This window comes from Chlorocebus sabaeus, chromosome 11 (genome assembly GCF_047675955.1).
Source record: "Chlorocebus sabaeus isolate Y175 chromosome 11, mChlSab1.0.hap1, whole genome shotgun sequence".
Classification (NCBI taxonomy): Eukaryota; Metazoa; Chordata; class Mammalia; order Primates; family Cercopithecidae; genus Chlorocebus; species Chlorocebus sabaeus.
The window spans coordinates 10,719,169-10,738,000 of NC_132914.1; the positions used below are offsets into that span (position 1 = coordinate 10,719,169).

The 18,832-nt window shown below is 38.5% G+C and overlaps 1 protein-coding gene across 13 annotated transcripts in view; it reads right to left on the reverse strand.

The window, feature by feature from the left end:
* The window catches only part of RIMKLB (ribosomal modification protein rimK like family member B), a 104,418-nt gene that overhangs the window by 23,872 nt on the left and 61,714 nt on the right, over window positions 1-18,832 (reverse strand). For all 13 annotated transcript variants that reach the window (XM_037995136.2, XM_007967521.3, XM_073020483.1 and 10 more), the window contains exons 3-4: window positions 3,275-3,505; window positions 1,302-1,388 (exon numbers count right to left, since the gene is read on the reverse strand). In XM_037995136.2, the coding sequence (XP_037851064.1) occupies window positions 1,302-1,388; window positions 3,275-3,505 (318 nt within the window). The remainder of the gene's footprint in view (window positions 1-1,301; window positions 1,389-3,274; window positions 3,506-18,832) is intronic.

The following is an 18,832-nucleotide window of genomic DNA, read 5'->3' on the forward strand; positions in this document are numbered from 1 at the left end:
AGGAGGGATACTGAATCTACGTCACTTCTGGCTGAATCTAGGAGGGCTTGTGATTGCTCCAAACAAGAGAATATAGCAGAATTAATTCTATTATGACTTATGAAGGTAGACCATAAACGGTCACACAGCTTCTTTGTTCACTTTAGCATTCACCGTAGGAGGCCTGAGACTCTTGGCTGCCCTACTGGAGAAGCCAAATATAAAGAATCCAGTCAACAGTTCCAGCTGAACTCTGATCCAGCCATCCCTGCCAAAACACAAAATATGTCACTGTACTCAGATTGATGTATCATTTTATGCCTTAAAATTCTATCTTAGGCTGGGCGCAGCGGCTCACGCCTGTAATACCAACACTTGGGGAGGCCGAGGCAGGTGGATCACCAGAGGTCAGGAGTTCAAGACCAGTCTGGCCAACATGATGAAACCCTGTCTCTACTAAAAATACAAAAAACAAAGTAGCTGGGCATGGTGGCGGATGCCTGTAATGCCAGCTACTTGGGAGGCTGAGGCAGGAGAATTGCTTGAACCTGGGAGACAGAGGTTGCAGTGAGCTGAGATCACACCACTGCGCTCCAGACTGGGCAACAAGAGCAAAACTCCATCTCATTTAAAAAAAAAAAAAAAAAAAAGTCTACCTTAATCCAAAATCATTAGGATATTTTCATATGACATCTTATAAAGTGTTAATAGTTTTACCTTATTCGTTTAAGTCTTCAAACTATATATCTTTAGAGGGGGATGACTGGAGTTAGTGATCTAAGGTCTTATATTGTTTCTTTGCATTTTTTTTAGACAGAGTCTGGCTCTACTGCCCAGGTTGGAGTTCAGTGGCATGATCTCGGCTCACTGCAACCTCTGCCTCCCGGGTTCAAGCCACTTTCCTGCCTCAGCCTCACGAGTAGCTGGGATTACAGGCGTATGTCACCACATCTGGCTAATTTTTGTATTTTCAGTAGAGGCGAGGTTTCATCACATTGGACAGCTGGTCTTGAACTCCTGACCTCAGGTGATCCACCTGCCTTAGCCTCCCAAAGTGCTGGGATTACGGGTGGTCCTTATATTATTGAGGAAGATACAGACAGGTCTAACTTGAGACTCAGTCTAAGTATGTATGTTAAAATCTCTAGGTAACCACTAAACAGAAATAGCTTTTAGCCAAACTGAACAACTCATAGCAGCCTTCTGTAAGTCTGAGGTATCAGGCACCTAACAATTTCCTTCTAATTATTCTTCAAAGTCACTCATATTAATAAGCAAGAATAGTTTCAAAACTATATACCTTACCAACAACTCATACGCACCTCTATGACCCCGCGTATTCTTTACTACCATTGGGAACTCCAGTACTTCTGCTTCATCAATCATTTTAGCAAAATTTTCATGGCCACCTGGTTTGAGCAATAAAAAAATTTAAGACAAACAGCAGCAGAAGTTTTTTGTGATCAATTTTATCTACACTAAAGACAACCAACAGCACAAGGAAGTTGAAGGTAAGAGCCTGATAGCTATCTTTTTTTTCTTGGAGAAAGTATGTATAAGTTGAAAATATAACTGAATATCAGTTTAAAACAATACCTTGTAAAACAAATAATAGCTCCCTTAAGCTATACATATTCTGATGTTTAACTTAAGTATCTTTCAGCTAAACAGAGTTTCCTAATTCTATGCCATTTCTCATGTTTTTATCCTTATTATTCTCCCACACAAATAATAGAAGCCCCAAGATTTACTTTAATATATTCAATTCCCTGCTTGGATTAAGAAACTGAAGAATTAGTTGGTTAAGATCTATCCAAGGTTGAAGAGATGCTGCACACACTGACACACTCCTCTTTATTACCAACAAACACACACACCCCAATTTTTTTTTTGTCTCCATTATTAATCAGAGTTCTTTCTACACTGGGGTAACTCAGCATCCTGGGTTAAGTCTCCTTTCTCACTCTTTTTATTGACCAAAAACAAATGACACAATAACAAAATTAGAGCAAAAATAGATTATAGCTACAAAAATCAGCATGATGAGAGAGAAAAGTTGAGACAGGATAAAGTTCATTAAACAAGTGAAATATGAGAAATTTGTAGCTTTGCAAAATTATGATGACTTGGCCACCAAATTTTAATCCTTCATCAATAGAACAAAGGTAATACTTGTTAATTTGGTTAGCCTTTTTTCCCTTCTTTCCATTCTCATAAAATCAACATTGTACAATCATGTTATAAACTATTAAGATCCCCAAAGCATTAAAAACACAGAATTCTCAACTTACATTAATTCTGTCTCTTCCTATGCAATTGCTAAAAACGGAAACCGTGTCCACGCATGCCATACAGGCTTGGTGAGGGTTGGGGAGGAAGAGTTCCTTTCTTTAAAATATTAACAATAAGGAGAGGACAAGGTTTCCTTTGTAAAGCCTCATTAAATCTCCAAGCATTCTACTGGATATTTGAAGAAACACCTTTATGGAAAACTCTGCACTAATTTAAGTTTGGTCTTTTCCAAACAAGAGAATTAAAGGCAGGAAATACATTAGCAAAATGTTGTTTAGAGCAGTGTTACTCAGAATGTGGTCCTGCAACCTGTGCCTGTATAGGACTTGTTCACTACTGTAATGCGGTCAGATAAATACAAAAGGGTAGGCAGCAGAAGCTTTTATAGCAATCTGGCACTGCTGTGATCGTTTTATTATATTTTACATGAGTATTAATCTACCACAAATTGATCTTTAAAAAAAAAAAAAAAAAAAAAAAACCCTTTTACCAGAAGTTTGAAAGCACTGTTTTAAAGCATACCTACTAAAGTGTTACTTTCTTTAAAAACATTAAAATATTTGAGTTATCAAAATGGTAATGAAGAAAACGAAAAATTAATGTCATAAAATTCTATTATCTTTTACCACACAGGTTGGCAAACTAAGGCCTACGGGTCAAATTTGACCTATTGGCTGTTTTTATAATCAAGTTTCATTGGAACAAAACTACTCATTTGTTTAAGCATTGTCTATAGCAGCTTTCATGTTACAACAGCATTACTGAGGGTTACCAGAGAACTCATGGCTTGTAAAACCTAAAATACTTTTAATCTTGAAAGTTTGTTAACCCTATTTTCCCCCATAATATGAAACAAATCTTAAGATATGATTTGTAATTAGCCTGTCCAGTGTGTTAAAACTGAAAGTCACTTCTATAAGATGTTCTTTCATGTCTGTAAATTTATCCTATTAAACTATCAGTGGTTAATATTTAGGCTATGCATGCTCTTTAGTAGGCTCACCATAAGAGAAAGTATCTGGCAGAGGAACACCATGGCCAGCTAACTCTTGAAATGTCCAGAACTTATTAACGCAGTTCAGGATGGCTTGAGGTCGGTTCATTAACCGGCATCCCATCTTCTCTAGATGGCGCAAAACAGTGATGTCACTATCACTCTGCACCCAAGGGGTTGGTACTCTGACTACCACCACTTGTGGGTAGGCAGTGATTAGCTCTCCATTGATCCGCAGACCTGAAATACATAAAAACAAGGCCAAAACCATTAGAGGGAAATACATAATAAAATAGAGAAATAGTAATATGCCATAGAGGAACAGTAATATGCCAAAGTTTGGATCATAAAATGAAATGTACTATTTTGTTAATATTAAATTGGGATGGAGATATTCCTCTGTAAGAAAAAAGAAAATTTAATTAGAAAAATCTCTGGTTAAAGAAATTATAGTACACACCACTACAATGAATTACCACATAGCCATTAAAAAGAATGTCATAAACATGTATGTTCAGAGATGAACAAATGCCCAGATACATAATGTTGAGTTTTTATTTTAAAGGGCAAATCTGAGAAAAGGTTTTATTTGTGCATACACATAAAAAAAACCTATATGGGCTGGGTGCAGTGGCTCACACCTATAATCCCAACACTTTGGGATGCCGAGGTGGGCAGATCACGAGGTTAAGAGATCGAGGCCATCCTGGCCAACGTGGTGAAACCCCAACTCTACTAAAAATACAAAAACTAACTGGGTGTGGTGGCAGGCACCTCTAATCTCAGCTACTTGGGAGGCTGAGGCAGGAGAATCACTTGAACCAGGGAGATGGGGGTTGCAGTGACCTGAGATCGTACCACCGCACTCCAGCCTGGTGACAGAGAGACTCCAAAAAAAAAAAAAAAAAAAAAAAAAAAAAAAAAAAAAAAAAAATCTAAGTGGTTTAACAATTTAACTGGCTTCCTATGAATGTGACTGGATGGCAAGGCAGGAAGAGGAAGGTTGAAGAGAAAATTTTAATATTGTGCTCCATGTAATTTCTCTATATTATGTTTTGTATGCTTTTTAAAAAAGTGAGAACATATGTCTCTGTAATGAAAAAAGAAAACAGTTTTTAAGGGAAAAGTTTCTTGAATATTTACCCAATATTCTACTTAGGGAGACCCCAAATAATACACAAAGAAAATATTTATATGAGTTGCTTCTTTTTGAGACAAAGTCTCACTGTCACCTAGGCTGGAGTGCAGTGGCTGGTCTCAGCTTGCTGCAACCTCCGCTTCCTGGGTTCAAGCAATTCTCCTACCCCAGCCTCCCAAGTGGCTGAGACTACAGGCGTCTGCCACTACGCCTGGCTTTTTTGTATTTTTAGTAGAGACGGAGTTTCACCATGTTGGCCAGGATGGTCTCAAACTCCTGACCTAGTGATCCACCTGCCTTGGCTTCCCAAAATGCTTACAGGCATGAGCCACCGTGCCTGCCCCGAGTTGCTTCTTAAACTCTATTTTCATTTAAAATATATATAGTACATATATATAAAAAATATATATAGTGTATATATAAATTTTATGTGTATATATATGCATACACACACACACACACACACACACACAGAGTAATCCCACCTTGTCTGTGGGGAACGTTTCAAGACCCTCAATGGATGCTTGGAACTGTGGAAAGCCTAAACTGAGAACTATATATACTGTGCTTTTTCCTATACACACATACCTGTGATAAAGTTTAATTTAGAAATTAGGCACAGTAAGAAATAGTAACTAGTAATAAAACTGGACAATTATAACAATTACTGTAATAAGAGTTATGTAAATGTGGTCCCTTTCTCTCAAAATCTTATTATACTGTACCATGGGTAACTAAAAACAGCATGCAAAACCATGGGAAGCAAAACTGTGGCCAGGGAGGACTACTACACTTGTTTAAAACATTCAAACACAAAAATACAGAACATATTCACCTTCCATACAACATTCTAGGTACTTAAGGTTATTAGTACGTATTTTCCCTACTGTCATCTAAGTATATAGATATATAATCACTTAAAATTATTGGCCAGGAGTGGCGGCTCATACCTGTAATCCCAGCACTTTGGGAGGAAGAGGCGGGTGTATCACCTGAGGCTGGGAGTTCGAGACCAGCCTGGCCAACATGGTGAAACCCCATCTCTACTAAAAATACAAAAATTAGCCAGGTGTGGTGGTGCATGCCTGTAATCTCAGCTACTCGGGAGGCTAAGGCTGGAGAGTCTCTTGAACCCAGGAGGCGGAGGTTGCGGTGAGCTGAGATTGCGCCACTGCACTCCAGCCTGGACAATAGAGTGAGACTCTATCTCAAAAAAAAAAAAAAAAAAAAAAAATCAGAGACATCTTTCTGTATCAGAGCATATATAGCTTTATTTCAATACTTTAGAGGTGGGCTTAATGGATTACATTTTATAGATACACCATATGACGAATTCCTTACTAATAACTGATACTCGGCCGGGTGCGGTGGCTCAAGCCTGTAATCCCAGCACTTTGGGAGGCCAAGGCGGGTGGATCACGAGGTCAGGAGATCGAGACCATCCTGGCTAACAACATGAAACCCCGTCTCTACTAAAAAATACAAAAAATTAGCCGGGTGCTGTGGCGGGCGCCTGTAGTCCCAGCTACTCAGGAGGCTGAGGCAGGAGAATGGCGTGAACCCAGGGGGCGGAGCTTGCAGTGAGCCAAGATTGTGCCACTGCACTCCAGCCTAGGGCACAGAGCAAGACTCCATATCAAAAACAAAAAACAAACAAAAAAAACCCTGATATTCATTCATCCAGTAAATATTAAGTACTACGTGTCAGATTCTTTTCTGTATGCTCAAAATAGATTGATAAGTAAGATAAGGTCCTTGCTTTCAAGAAGCTTTCTAGTGGGAGACAGACACTATATTAATTTTTATGCTATTAACTTTTAAACACGGTAGTAGTTCTGATGGAAGAAAAATCAGGGAGGTAGAATTAATGGCAAAATTAAGGCACAAACCATGAGCCGAGGGTGTGTGTGCTTAAAAAAAAAGAGAAAGGACAATTCAAACGTAAGGCAGAGCACAAATCACGGGGCAAAAATGTTAACAATATGTGTGTCTGTCTCTGCGATTTGTATTGATGTACAGTAAAAGATATAGCTGGTCAGGTAAAGTGTCAACTATGCAAAGCCATATGTTCTGAACTAAAGAATTTATATCTGTTCTGATTAGGAATTGAGAGTCTGTGCTGGATACTGCCTGCTGATAGTCCATGCCATCCCATCTTTTCATTATTCCCTTGTATGTATAGTAGGGAATAGAAGCATTTTCCATATACTCCTCTGCCAACAGAATTCCATTTTGAGAATCTACCAACAAGATGACAATTATATGAAATTTTGGCCAGGCCTGGTGGCTTACTCTGTAATCCCAGCACTCTGGGAGACAGAAGGAAGAGGATTGCTTGAGACCAAGAGTTCGAAACTAGCCTAGGCAACATGAGATCTTCATCTCTACAAAAAAATACTTTAAAAAATTAACCTGGTGTGGTTGTGTGTATCTGTAGCCCTAGTTACTCAGAAGGCTGAGGTAGAAGGATAATTTGAGTCCAGGAGTTTAAGACTGCAGTGACCTATGATCAACCTGGATGACAAAGACCCTGACCCTAAAAGGGAAAAAAGATTTTTTTGAAGGTGAAAAAAGTAGAAATTATTCTCCAGGAGCACCCATGGATAGGTATGTGGTCATCAGCAGATGTGAGGTTTGCCTGTGGCTAACACCATTCTCCTCACAATCATTTGCTACAAGCATCTTGATATTTTTTTCTTTTCTCTCTCTTTTTTTTTTTTTTTTTTTTGAGATGGAGTCTTGCTCTGTCACCCAGGCTGGAGTGCAGTGGCCGGATCTCAGCTCACTGCAAGCTCTGCCTCCTCGGTTTATGCCATTCTCCTGCCTCAGGCTCCCGAGTAGCTGGGACTACAGGCGCCCGCCACCTCGCCTGGCTAGTTTTTTATATTTTTTAGTAGAGATGGGGTTTCACCGGGTTAGCCAGGATGGTCTCAATCTCCTGACCTCGTGATCCACCCGTCTTGGCCTCCCAAAGTGCTGGGATTACAGGCTTGAGCCACCGCGCCTGGCCTCTTTTCTTTCTTTTCTTTTTTTTTTTTTTTTTGAGACGGAGTCTCACTCTGTCGCCCAGGCTGGAGTGCAGTGGCATGATCTTGGCTCACTGCAACCTCCGCCTCCTGGGTTCAAGCGATTCTCCTGCCTCAGTCTCCTGAGTAGCTGGGACTACAAGCATGCACCACCACGCCCCGCTACCTTTTTGTTTTTAGAGATGGAGTTTCACCATGTTGGCCAGGCTGGTCTCGAACTCCTGACCTCAGGTGATCTGCCTACCTCAGCCTCCCAAAGTGTTGGGATTACAGGCACGAGCTACTGCTCCTGGCCCTTGATATCATTTCTTAGGCTTTAGCAGTGACTTGCTTAGATAAGCAAATCTAAAGGGCATTCTAAAAATTGAAAAAAGCCTCGGCGCCAGTTTGAGGATGAAAAATTTTGAGATAAGGATACAGAGAATGGGAATGTTAAGAAGGGAAGCTGGTTTGGGGCAGAAGATGTTGGATTTGGATCTAGATAGGAAAGACTTTGGTAATGACATAAGGATTTTAAAGTAGAATTACTGCACTTGAAATGTAGACTGGAACTATACATATATGTATACAGTCATATTGGTGGAGTGAAAGCTGTATATTCATATTTAAATATTAATTTATGGGGCCAGGCACAGTGGCTCAGGCCTGTAATCCCAGCACTTTAGGAAGCCAAGGTGGGTGGATCACCTGAGGTCAGGAGTTCGAGACCAGTCTGGCCAACATGGTGAAACCCTGTCTCTACTAAAAATAGACCAATTAGCCAGGCATGGTGGCAGGCGTCTGTAATCCTAGCTACTCGAGAGGCTGAGGCAGGAGAATCGCTTGTACCTAGGAGGCGGAGGTTGCAGTGCGCTGAGATCAAGCCACTGCACTCCAGCCTCGGGGACAGAGTGAAATTCCTTGCCAAAAAAAAAAAAAAAAAAAAGAACTGGGCACAGTGGCTCACGCCTGTAATCCCAGCACTTCGGGAGGCTGAGGCGGGCAGATCACCTGAGGTCAGGAGTTCAAGACCAGCCTGACCAACATGGAGAAACCCCATCTCTACTAAAAACACAAAAATTAGCCAGGTGTGGTGGCTCATGCATAAAGTCCCAGCCACTTGGGAGGCTGAGGCAGAAGAATCGCTTGAATCAGGGAGGCGGAGGTTGCAGTGAGCAGAGATCATGCCATTGCATTCCAGCCCGGGAAACAAGAGTAAAACTCCATTTCAAAAAAAAAAAAAATTCACTTATGGGAATCAGCCTGAGAATAGCTAAAGAAATAAGAATATGTAAGTTGAAAATATGAAAGTAAAAACCAGACACCAAGGACCTCAATAAGAGCCAGGGTAAAACTTAAAGGGAAAAAGTCAGTTAAAAAAAAAAAAATAGCAAGGCCAGCCACAGCGGCTCACGCCTATAATCCCAGCCCTTTGGGAAGCTGAGGTGGGCAAATCACTTGAGGTCAGGAGTTCAGGACTAGTTGGCCAACATGGCAAAACCCGTCTCTACTAAAAATACAAAAATTACACAAGGACGGAAAACCAAACACTGCATATTCTCACTCACAGGTGGGAGCTGAACAATGAGAACACATGGACACAGGGCAGGGAACATTACACATTGGGGCTTGTCGTGGGGTGGGGGGCTGGAGGAGGGATAGCATTAGGAGAAATACTTAATGTAAATGACCAGTTGATGGGTGTAGCACACCAACGTGGCACATGTATACCTATGTAACAAACCTGCACGTTGACACATGTACCCTAGAACTTTAAGTACAATAATAAAAAAAAAAGAAAGAATTATCTTAAAAAAATACAAAAATTAGGCATGGTGGCACACACCTGTAATTCTAACTACTTGGGAGGCTGAGGCAGGAGGTATGCTTGAACCCAGGAGGTGGAGGTTGAAGTGAGCAGAGATTGTGCCACTTCACTCCATACTAAGCAACAGAGCAAGACTCCGTCTCAAAAAAATAAAAAAAACTAGAAAGTTTAAAAAACCAGCAAAATCTAGAATTATTAAATAGCATTACAAAAAATAAGAAAATCAGGAGAGAACAACCAAAACCATTAAATGAAAGAAACAAAGCGAGCTTTGAGAAAAGCTTGAGTTATAAGGAAGACAATGTAAACTGTCAAGAAAAAATTCAACCATTATTACCCTATCATTATGCTAACCTGGAAATAACTTTTGCTCTTTTTAAAAAATGGGACAAAGAAGCAAAAAACTGTTTCACTCTCCAGTATAGTCTATCTGTTGCCACTGGAAAATGGGAGTGCTCTAACCCAAAGTATAGTTGGATCTGCACAATGCACTATGGGGGTATTAGTGAGGATGGAAAGAAATTCAACGCCTCCTCTAACAAATACCTGATGTTATTCTAGGAGAGCAGAAGGGATCCAAGGCTGGAAAGATGAATGTGAGCCAAAAAGGCAAAGTGACATCTCTTAGGATTCTGCCTCATGAGCTACTGATCTCTTGAGCACTCACCAAATATCACTCATGCCTTTGATACAGAGCTTGTAAATGGATATAAGAGAATGGTTTCTTCCCTCAGACCCATGTTATTTAGTAAACAGAAGCACATAGTTGTTCGAAGAACTTTACCCACGATTCCATTACTCACTGTAAAAATATGTATTCCAACTGAATGTGCTTTGTTTTTAACCCCATCTCCTCTAACATATATTGTTTTTTAAATAAACATCTTAAATCCCGACTTATAAAATTTTTCATCTAGCTTGTTGACTTAATACTGAAATTAAGATTTCGGTACAAATATTTTAGATATAAGTTTCGGATCAAATGTATAATAAAGTGCTAATGTAACAATAAGGTTAATAAGTTAACCCTAGAACAGCAATGGGGTGGGGAAGCAATCTTTCTTCCTTTTTTATTAGGATATAAAAGGTATTGTGTATTAAAAGGTGCTTTTGTCAAAGCAGAGTGATACAGTGTTAAGGGCTGATTATGCTCCAGTCTGAATGGTAACAATCTCTCCTTCCCCATAATTAAGTGGGGGAACTTCTCAGATGACCTACTATAAACTTCTGTGTTTTGAAAGCAGAGTTTGGCTATACTCTTAACAATAGTAAGTACTAGTGGTTTTCTTCCCAGGAATTGAGGAACAGAAAAATGGCAGCCTCTTCATTACTGATATTTACTTTTATTCCATCCTTGAGCGTTCCAGATGATTTTTTAGGACTTCTGGAATTTTTTTTTTTTTTTTTTTTCTGAGACAGACTCTTGCTCTGTCACCCAGGCTGGAGTGCAGTGGCGCGATCTCAGCTCACAGCAACCTCTGCCTTCTTGGTGCAAACAATTCTCTTGCCTCAGCCTCCCAAGCAGCTGGGATTACAGGCGAGTATCATCACGCCTGGCTAATTTTTGTATTTTTAGTAGAGACAGGGTTTCCCCACGTTGGCCAGGCTGGTCTCCAACTCCTGACTTCAGGTGATCCGCCCGCCTCCACTTCCCAAAGTGCTGAAATTACAGGCATGAGCCACCGCGCCTGGCTGGACTTCTGAATTCTTTTGAAAGCTTATAGTATCTTCAGAATTTTAACTAAAAGTTTCAAGTAAAGTTGCTGTTTGTATAAAATTAAAAGCCCACACAATCTTTGTGTCAAAAATTAAGGAAGCACTCAAAGACTAATGGAGATGTGTTATAAGGACACAGGAGACAACCTGGAGGTGTTCCCACTAGCTAAATTTGAGATGATCTGGCAATCAAAAAAGAACTGGTAACACAGTGAGTATAAAAAGTCCATGAATCCACAATGAATATGGAGGAATGGTAAAAAAGCCCCATTTGGTACCTCAGGAGGGGATTATTACAGATGCTCCTCGAAGTCAAGTAGCATACTGAATGTTTATCACTTCTATCTACACCACTGTAAAGTTAAAAAATCTTACATTAGACCACTGTAAATCAGGGACTATCTGTACATAAATCCTTATTCCCAAAACTGGTAAAGTGGGAAAATTACATTTACTTAACCTTTCTTTTCAGGAGGCACTATAGTTCATCACCAGTAAAGAAAACTCTTTTAGAAAAGAATGTGAACTAATAAATCACTAATAGTGACACAGACTCTCATTTTGTGCTTCTGTCTGTCTGTACTATGAAGTACATACTATCCATTGAAATAATTTTTTGTCTAAACTGTGTAACCTGGATATAACCAAGCCAATTTACACAAAACTCTAGGAGGCAAACATCAAAAGGAAATGGTCAAACAATTGCAGAATGTGAGACATTTTAAGTGTTCTGATCACTTCATGTCATTGCAGAAATAAAGATGCAGAGGCCAGGTGCACTGGCTCACGCCTGTAATCCTAGCACTTTGGGAGGCTGAGGCAGGCAGATCACCTGAGGTCAGGAGTTCAAGATCAGCCTAGGTAACATGGTGAAGCCTCACAGCTGAGTGTGGTGGCGCATGCCTGTAATCCCAGCTATGAGGGAGGCTGCAGTGAGCCAAGATCACACCACTGCACTCCAGCTGGGGCCACAGGGTGAGATTGTCTCGGAAAAAAAAAAAATAATAATCATAATAAAAATAAATAAAAAATAAAAAGAGAGATGGGGAGATTGTTTTAGATTTAAAAGACTAAGCAAACATTACAACCAAACGCAATGCATGAACCTTAACAGAGCTGATCTGAAAAGACTAACCAAAAAAAGATATTTTGCAATCAACTAAGAAAATCTGATTCAAGAGCATGTATCAGATAATATTAGAGAGTTGATAATTTTCTTAGGTGTGCTAATGGATTAGATTATATAGATTATATAGGTAACCTTTTTTTTGGATGGACATATTGAAGTATTTAGGGGTGAAATGACACAAAGATGGCTATTTGAAAAGTTAATGCCCCCTCAAAAAAGTTTTGCATGCATATATATGAACAAGAAGATATGAAAGAATTATGATAAAAGGTTCCTGTTAAACTCAATCTCTAAGTAGCAAAAATATACTTGCTCATCATTCCATTCTTTCAGATTTTCTATTCACTTAAAACTTTCCCACAAAGAAAATTCTAAACCCAGATGTCTTTCAAAGGTGATTTCCATTAGACATTCAAGGAAGAAATAATACCAAACCTATACATTTTTCCAGAAAAGAGAGGGAACAACAACAAAGCGCGCTCGAGCCTGTTTTATGAAGCCAAAATAAGTTAGCAGAAAAACTGACAATGACATTTCAAGTGGAGTTGTAAACCAATCTTACGAACATAAATGTAAAAATCTTCAACAAAATATTAAGACATTCTATAGAGCAATATAATTAATCATAAACAAGGTAGGTTGTAAAGTTCAAAGTTGAAAAACCACTCAGGTAATTCGTGTTTACAGAAAAAAGAGAAAAAAAATCCTTTTTATTCATTCACTAAAAGGATAAAAACTGATAAAATTCAACAACCATGCAGTTTGCCCTTTTTCAAAGTAGACTAGGAGCCTAGACTTTTCTTGCTGTGATTTGAGTCACATATTGTTACAATTTCTGTTTCTCACAGGATAGATTAACTTGATTTTTTATTTTTCTTGTCAGGGACAAAAACATCCTTCCTTTTTTTTTTTTTTTTTTGAGATGGAGTCTCGCTCTGTACAAAATATAATCAGCAACAAAAAGTTAGAAATGAAAAAATCATAATTGTGTCATTTACAATAGCAGCAAAACCCATAAAATTCACAAGAATGCAGCAAAACCCATAAAATTCACAAGAATAAGATACAGCTAATGAAAGATGTGTAAGATCTCTGAGGATAGAATTACAAAACATTATTAGAGACATTAAAGACGATGAGAGGGACAGATGATGTTTACAGATAGGAAGATGGTATAGTACGAATATTTTTTTTCCCAAAGTAATCTACAGATAGATACAGTTTCAGTGAAAATTCCAAGTGATATTTTTGTGGAACTTTGACAAGTTGATTCTAATATATATATGCAAAGAATCATAAATAGACAAGCATTCTTGAAAAAAGAGGGCTTATTCTACTGGATGTCACTATAAAGCTACAGTAATTAAGTCAGTGTAGTATTGGTACAAAGGACAATTAAAAAAAAAGAAAGAAAGAAAGAAAGAAAGAAAGAAAGAAAGAAAGAAAGAAAGAAAACAAATAGCCCAGAAATCCCACCTATTACTTGATTTATTGGAAAGGTAACACTGGAAAGCAAAGGGCAAAGGTCAGTCTCCTTCGTAAAGTGCTGGGACAACCAAATATTCAAGTGCAAAGAAACCATTGTAACAATAATAGGTTTTACTGCCTGATGCACAGGGCAGGTTAATATGCTGAGGTATCAGGTTGCAGCAGAGAAAGTTTTGTCATAGGGTCACCAAAGGAGGAGATGGGCAGGAACCTCAAATTTGTTTCCCTAAGGAGTCTGGGACTAGAGTTTTGGAGTTGGCCAAAGTGTGGGGATCGCTGATGGTTTCAACATTACCACCTATAACCTATGAGTAAGATACCTATCATTAAGCATAAAAATTAATTCCAGGTGGATTGTAAATTTATATATTTAAAGCTAAACTATAAAACTTCTAGAACATAACATAGGGGAGTTTCTTCATAATCTCAAGATAGAGATGGATTTCTTAAACACAGCGTAACCATAAACAATAAGAGTTGGATTACATCAAATCCTTCTATTTATCAAGACACTACTGAGAAAGATAAAGGCAAGCCACAGATGAGACATTTAAAACAGTAAAACAATCAGACAATCCAATAACAAAATGGACACAAAAGCTGAACAGGCACTTTATTAATAAGGATACCAAACAAATATGTGAAGATACTCAACCTCATCAGTGAGTTGGGATACATAAAATAAAACCACAATTAGATACTATTTCACACCCACTAGAATAGTTAAAAACAAAGGACCATTAAACAAGTGTTTATGTGAAACCATTATAGTCCCATAAATCAAGAAAAAAAAAAAGGAAACAAGTATGTGGTTTAAGAATAAACGCCTCTTATTCACTAAGAAGAGAAGTGAACGTCCTTAATCTGGTAAAGGGTTACTTGGAAAAAAAAACTACATTTTTAAACATCAGATTTACTTACTAGAACAAAATCACAGCACTCCCTTTAAGATTGGGCATAATAAGAGTGTATGTACTATTATCACTTTTGTTCAACATTATGCTGGAGGTCCTACTGAATCCACCAAGGTAAGAAAAACAAAAGGCATAGAAGCTAATCATTTGCAAAATATATGACCATGTGCATCACAACTCCTAGAGAATCTAGTGAAGAAAAAAATAAGGGACAGAACCATATTTATATTACACCACTTTGCATGCAGAAAAAGGGAGGAAATATGAACATATTCCAAACTCTGAAGACAGACTTCCTGAGTCTGAATTCTGGCTCTACTACCTAAAAGCTTTCTGATTTGGGGCAAACAATTTAAGCAATCTGCCCCATAGGATTAATAAAAGAATAAAATGAGTTACTGTTTTGAATAGTCCTACAAGTGTTTATAAAAGAAATATAATTTTATAACTGGAATTCTAAAACCTGAGATAAATTGTCTTTCTTTTTCTAGCTCAACTTAGTAAGTACACCCATGACCTCTCAGACAAGTCTTACAGAATCAGATCATCCAATTTCATAACTGCCAAAAGTACTCATGCAAACAGTTGAATATTATTTTCTATCAACAGTTAATAACAGTATCACTTACTGAGTATTTACTATGTGTCAGATTCCACACCAGAGCATTTTATACACATCAAGTAATCCTAGGCGCAACATTATCAAATACAATAGTCCCCTCTTATCTGCAGGGGATACATTCCAACACCCCCAGTGTACGCCTGAAACCACTAATAGTACCAAACCCTTTTCCTTCTTCACGATTTCATGGATAGAAGATTCAATCTTATTACATAGATCTTAGCAACCTCAGTATATGGTATTTTCCTTTCCTTATAAAGTTGACAACTTTTACCTTTTCACTTAAAGCAGCACTTTACAGCTTTTCCTTGGCAGAGCTGAACTGCCAGCATCTTTGGAGCCATTATTAAGTAAAATAAGCATGACTTGAACGAAGCACTGCAATACAGACGCAGTCTGACAGTCACTCTGATAACTGAGAGGGTTACTAAGGGACTAAAGGGCAGGTAGCACATAACATTGAGATGCTGGACAAAGAATGATTCATGTCCCAGGCTGGAAAGAGTGGGACAGCATGAGGTTCCACCAGTCTACTCAGAATGGAGGCAATTTAAAACTTCTGTGTTATTTTGGGATTTTTCCATTTATTATTTTCAGCCCACGGTTGATCTCAACTGAAACCCTGAAAACTGAAACCACAGATAATGGAGGACTACTGCAGGCATTTCACATTTTATTCCTGCTTGACAGCAAATATATTACCAACAGATTTAATTTAGTAGGAAGTCAATGAGTCAACATCAGTCTGACCAACTGCAAAAAGTTTAATAACCAGGACAAATAGATCTAACTAAACTGTAAAGCTCAAGTTCTTTTTGTTATGTCACACAAATTCCCCCCAAATCCCTTGCTAATTTCCTAAGCAGCATTATAGCTAGCAAACTCCTTTTAGCAGGAATATACTGTAATGGTGAGGCTAGACCTATCGTCTCAAACACCAGAAAGCCTCTGAATTCCCTCATTTGGCTGAAACAAAGAATTTGGAGATCTGAGTCCCATGTTCATTCTCTTGCCTCAAACTCCAATGCCTTTAGAAGACCATTCTAGCCACCTGTCCCCAAATTCCTCACACATTTTAAACTATTCAATGGCAATAGCTACTGGGTTCCCTGACACTTGTACTCAACAAGCCCATGGTTCCAAGTAAATAAAAGCAATTACTTAGTTTCATTACTGTGTACCATGTAGTAGATTCTCATCCAGGAACAACAAAGGGGGTATAACTGCTATCTACCCTATCTATGCCAGGTAATCAATTCTGAGGGTCTACTATCTGTACTCTGCCATTAACTGCTGTACTGGGTAAGCTTAAAAGCATCCCTTGGTATCCCCAGAAATTGGTTCCAGGACCCCCACGAATATCAAAATCCATGGATACTCCCTTATATAAAATGGTGTAGTATTTACACACAACCCATAGATATCCTCCCATATACTTTAAATCATCTCTAGATTACTTGTAATATCAAATACAATGAAAATGCTATGTAAATAGTTGTTATACTGTATTTTTATTTATTGTATTGCTATTTTTTTCCCCAAATACTTTCGATCTGCAGTTGGTTAAATCCAGAGATGCAAAACCCATACATAAGAAGGGCCAACTGTATTTCATTTGCAAGCAACTAAAATATTTCTGGTTAACCTGAACAGAAAAAATGCAATGAATATAAGGTTGTACACAGAACTAAAAAAAAAAAATACAGGTATACTCAGAGATACTGTGTGTTTGGTTGCAGACTACCACGATAAAGCAAATATCACAATAAGGCAAATGATGTAAATTTTTTTGTTTCTCAGTGCATATAAAAGTTATATTTTCACTGTACTGTAGTCTGTTAAGTGTGCAATAGCATTATGTCTTTAAAAATAATGTACATATCTTAATTTAAAATACTTTATTGTTAAAACATGTTAATCATCTGAGCTTTCAGTGAGTCCATTTCTTTGCTGGTGGAGGATCCTGCCTAAATAATGACGACTGCTGATTGAATAGGGTGGTGGGTGGTGAAGTTGTGGCAGCTGTGGCAATTTCTTAAAATAAGACAACAATGAAGTCTGCCACCATGACTAACTCTTCCTCCCATTAAAAATTTCTCTGTTGCATGCAATGCTGTTTCATAGCATTTTACCCATAGCAGAACTTTTTTTCAAAATTGAAATCAACCTTCTCAGACCTTGCTGCAGCTTCATCAACTAAGTTTATCTAATATTCTCAGTCTTTTGCTATCATTTCAACAATGTTCACAGCATCTTCACAGGAAGATTCTACCTCAAGAAACCACTTTCTTTGGTAATCCATAAGAAGCAACTCTTTATCCATTTTCTCATGAGATTGCAACAATTAAGTCCAATCTTCAAGCTCCACTTCAAATTCTAGTACTCCCACCACATTCAATGTTATTTCCTTTACAGAAGTCTTGATCTCCTCAAAGTCATCTATGAGGGTAGATGACTTCTTCCAAACTCGTTAATGAAGACACTCTGACCTCTTCCCAAGGAATCACGAATGTTCTTAAGGATATCTAAAATGGTGAACCCCCTTCAGAAGGTTTTCAATTTCCTTTACCAGCATCTATTAGAGGAATCATTATTTATGGCAGCTATAGCCTCACAAAATGTATTTCTTAAATTGTAAGACTTAAAAGTAGAAATTACTTCTTGATCCATGGGCTGCAAAGTGAATGTTGTGTTAGCAGGCATGAAAACAATGTTGATCTCTACGTACCTCTCCATCAGAGGTTTTTTTTTTTTGTAGAAATGGCGGTCCCTGTATGTTGGTCACAAACTCCTGGCCTCCAGCGATCCCTGCCGCTTTTGCCTACCAAAGTGCTAGGATTACAGGTGTGAGTCATCAGACCCGGCCCCATCAGAGCTCTTGGCTGACCAGGTGCACTGTCAATGAGCAGTAATATTTTGAAATGAATCTTATTTTTTTTTTTTCTGAGCAGTAGGTCTCAACAGAGGGCTAAAAATATTTAGTAAACCATACTGCAAACAGATGTGATGTCATCCAGGCTTTGCTGTTCCACTTAGAGAGCACAGGCAGAGTCCATTTAGCATAACTTTTAAGAACCCTAGAATTTTTTTAATGCTAAATGAGCACTGGCTAAGTCACTAGCTGCCTTAGCACCTAACAGAAGAACCAGCCTGTCCTTTGAAACTTTATCTTAGCTACATCTTTAAAGCCAGTCATCTCCTCTCTAGAGGAGTCCTAGAGGGCATCTTCTTCCAACAAAAGACTGTTTCGTCTACATTGAAAGTCTACTGTTTAGTGCAGCCACCTTCATCAATTATCTTAGCTAGATCATCCGGATAACTTGCTGAAGCTTTCACACAAGCACCTGCTGCTTCACCTTGCACTTTGTTATAGAGACGACTTCTTTTCCTAAACCTCATGAACCAACCTCTGTTAGATTCTAACTTTTCTTCACCTCTCTCAGCTTCCTCACCTCTCTTAGCCTTCAAAGAATTGGAGAGAGTCAGGGTCTTACTCTGGTTTAGGCTTTAGCTTAAGTGAATGTTGTGGCTGGTTCTATCTTTTATCCAGACCACTAAAACTTTCTCTGTATCAGCAATAAGGCTTCTTTGCTTTCTTATCATTCATGTGTTCACTAGATTAGCGCTTTTAACGTCCTTCAAGGGCTTTTCCTTTGCATACACAAAGTGTCTAACTTTGGTGCAAGAGGCCTAGCTTCTGGCCTATCTCAGCTTTCAAAATGCCTTC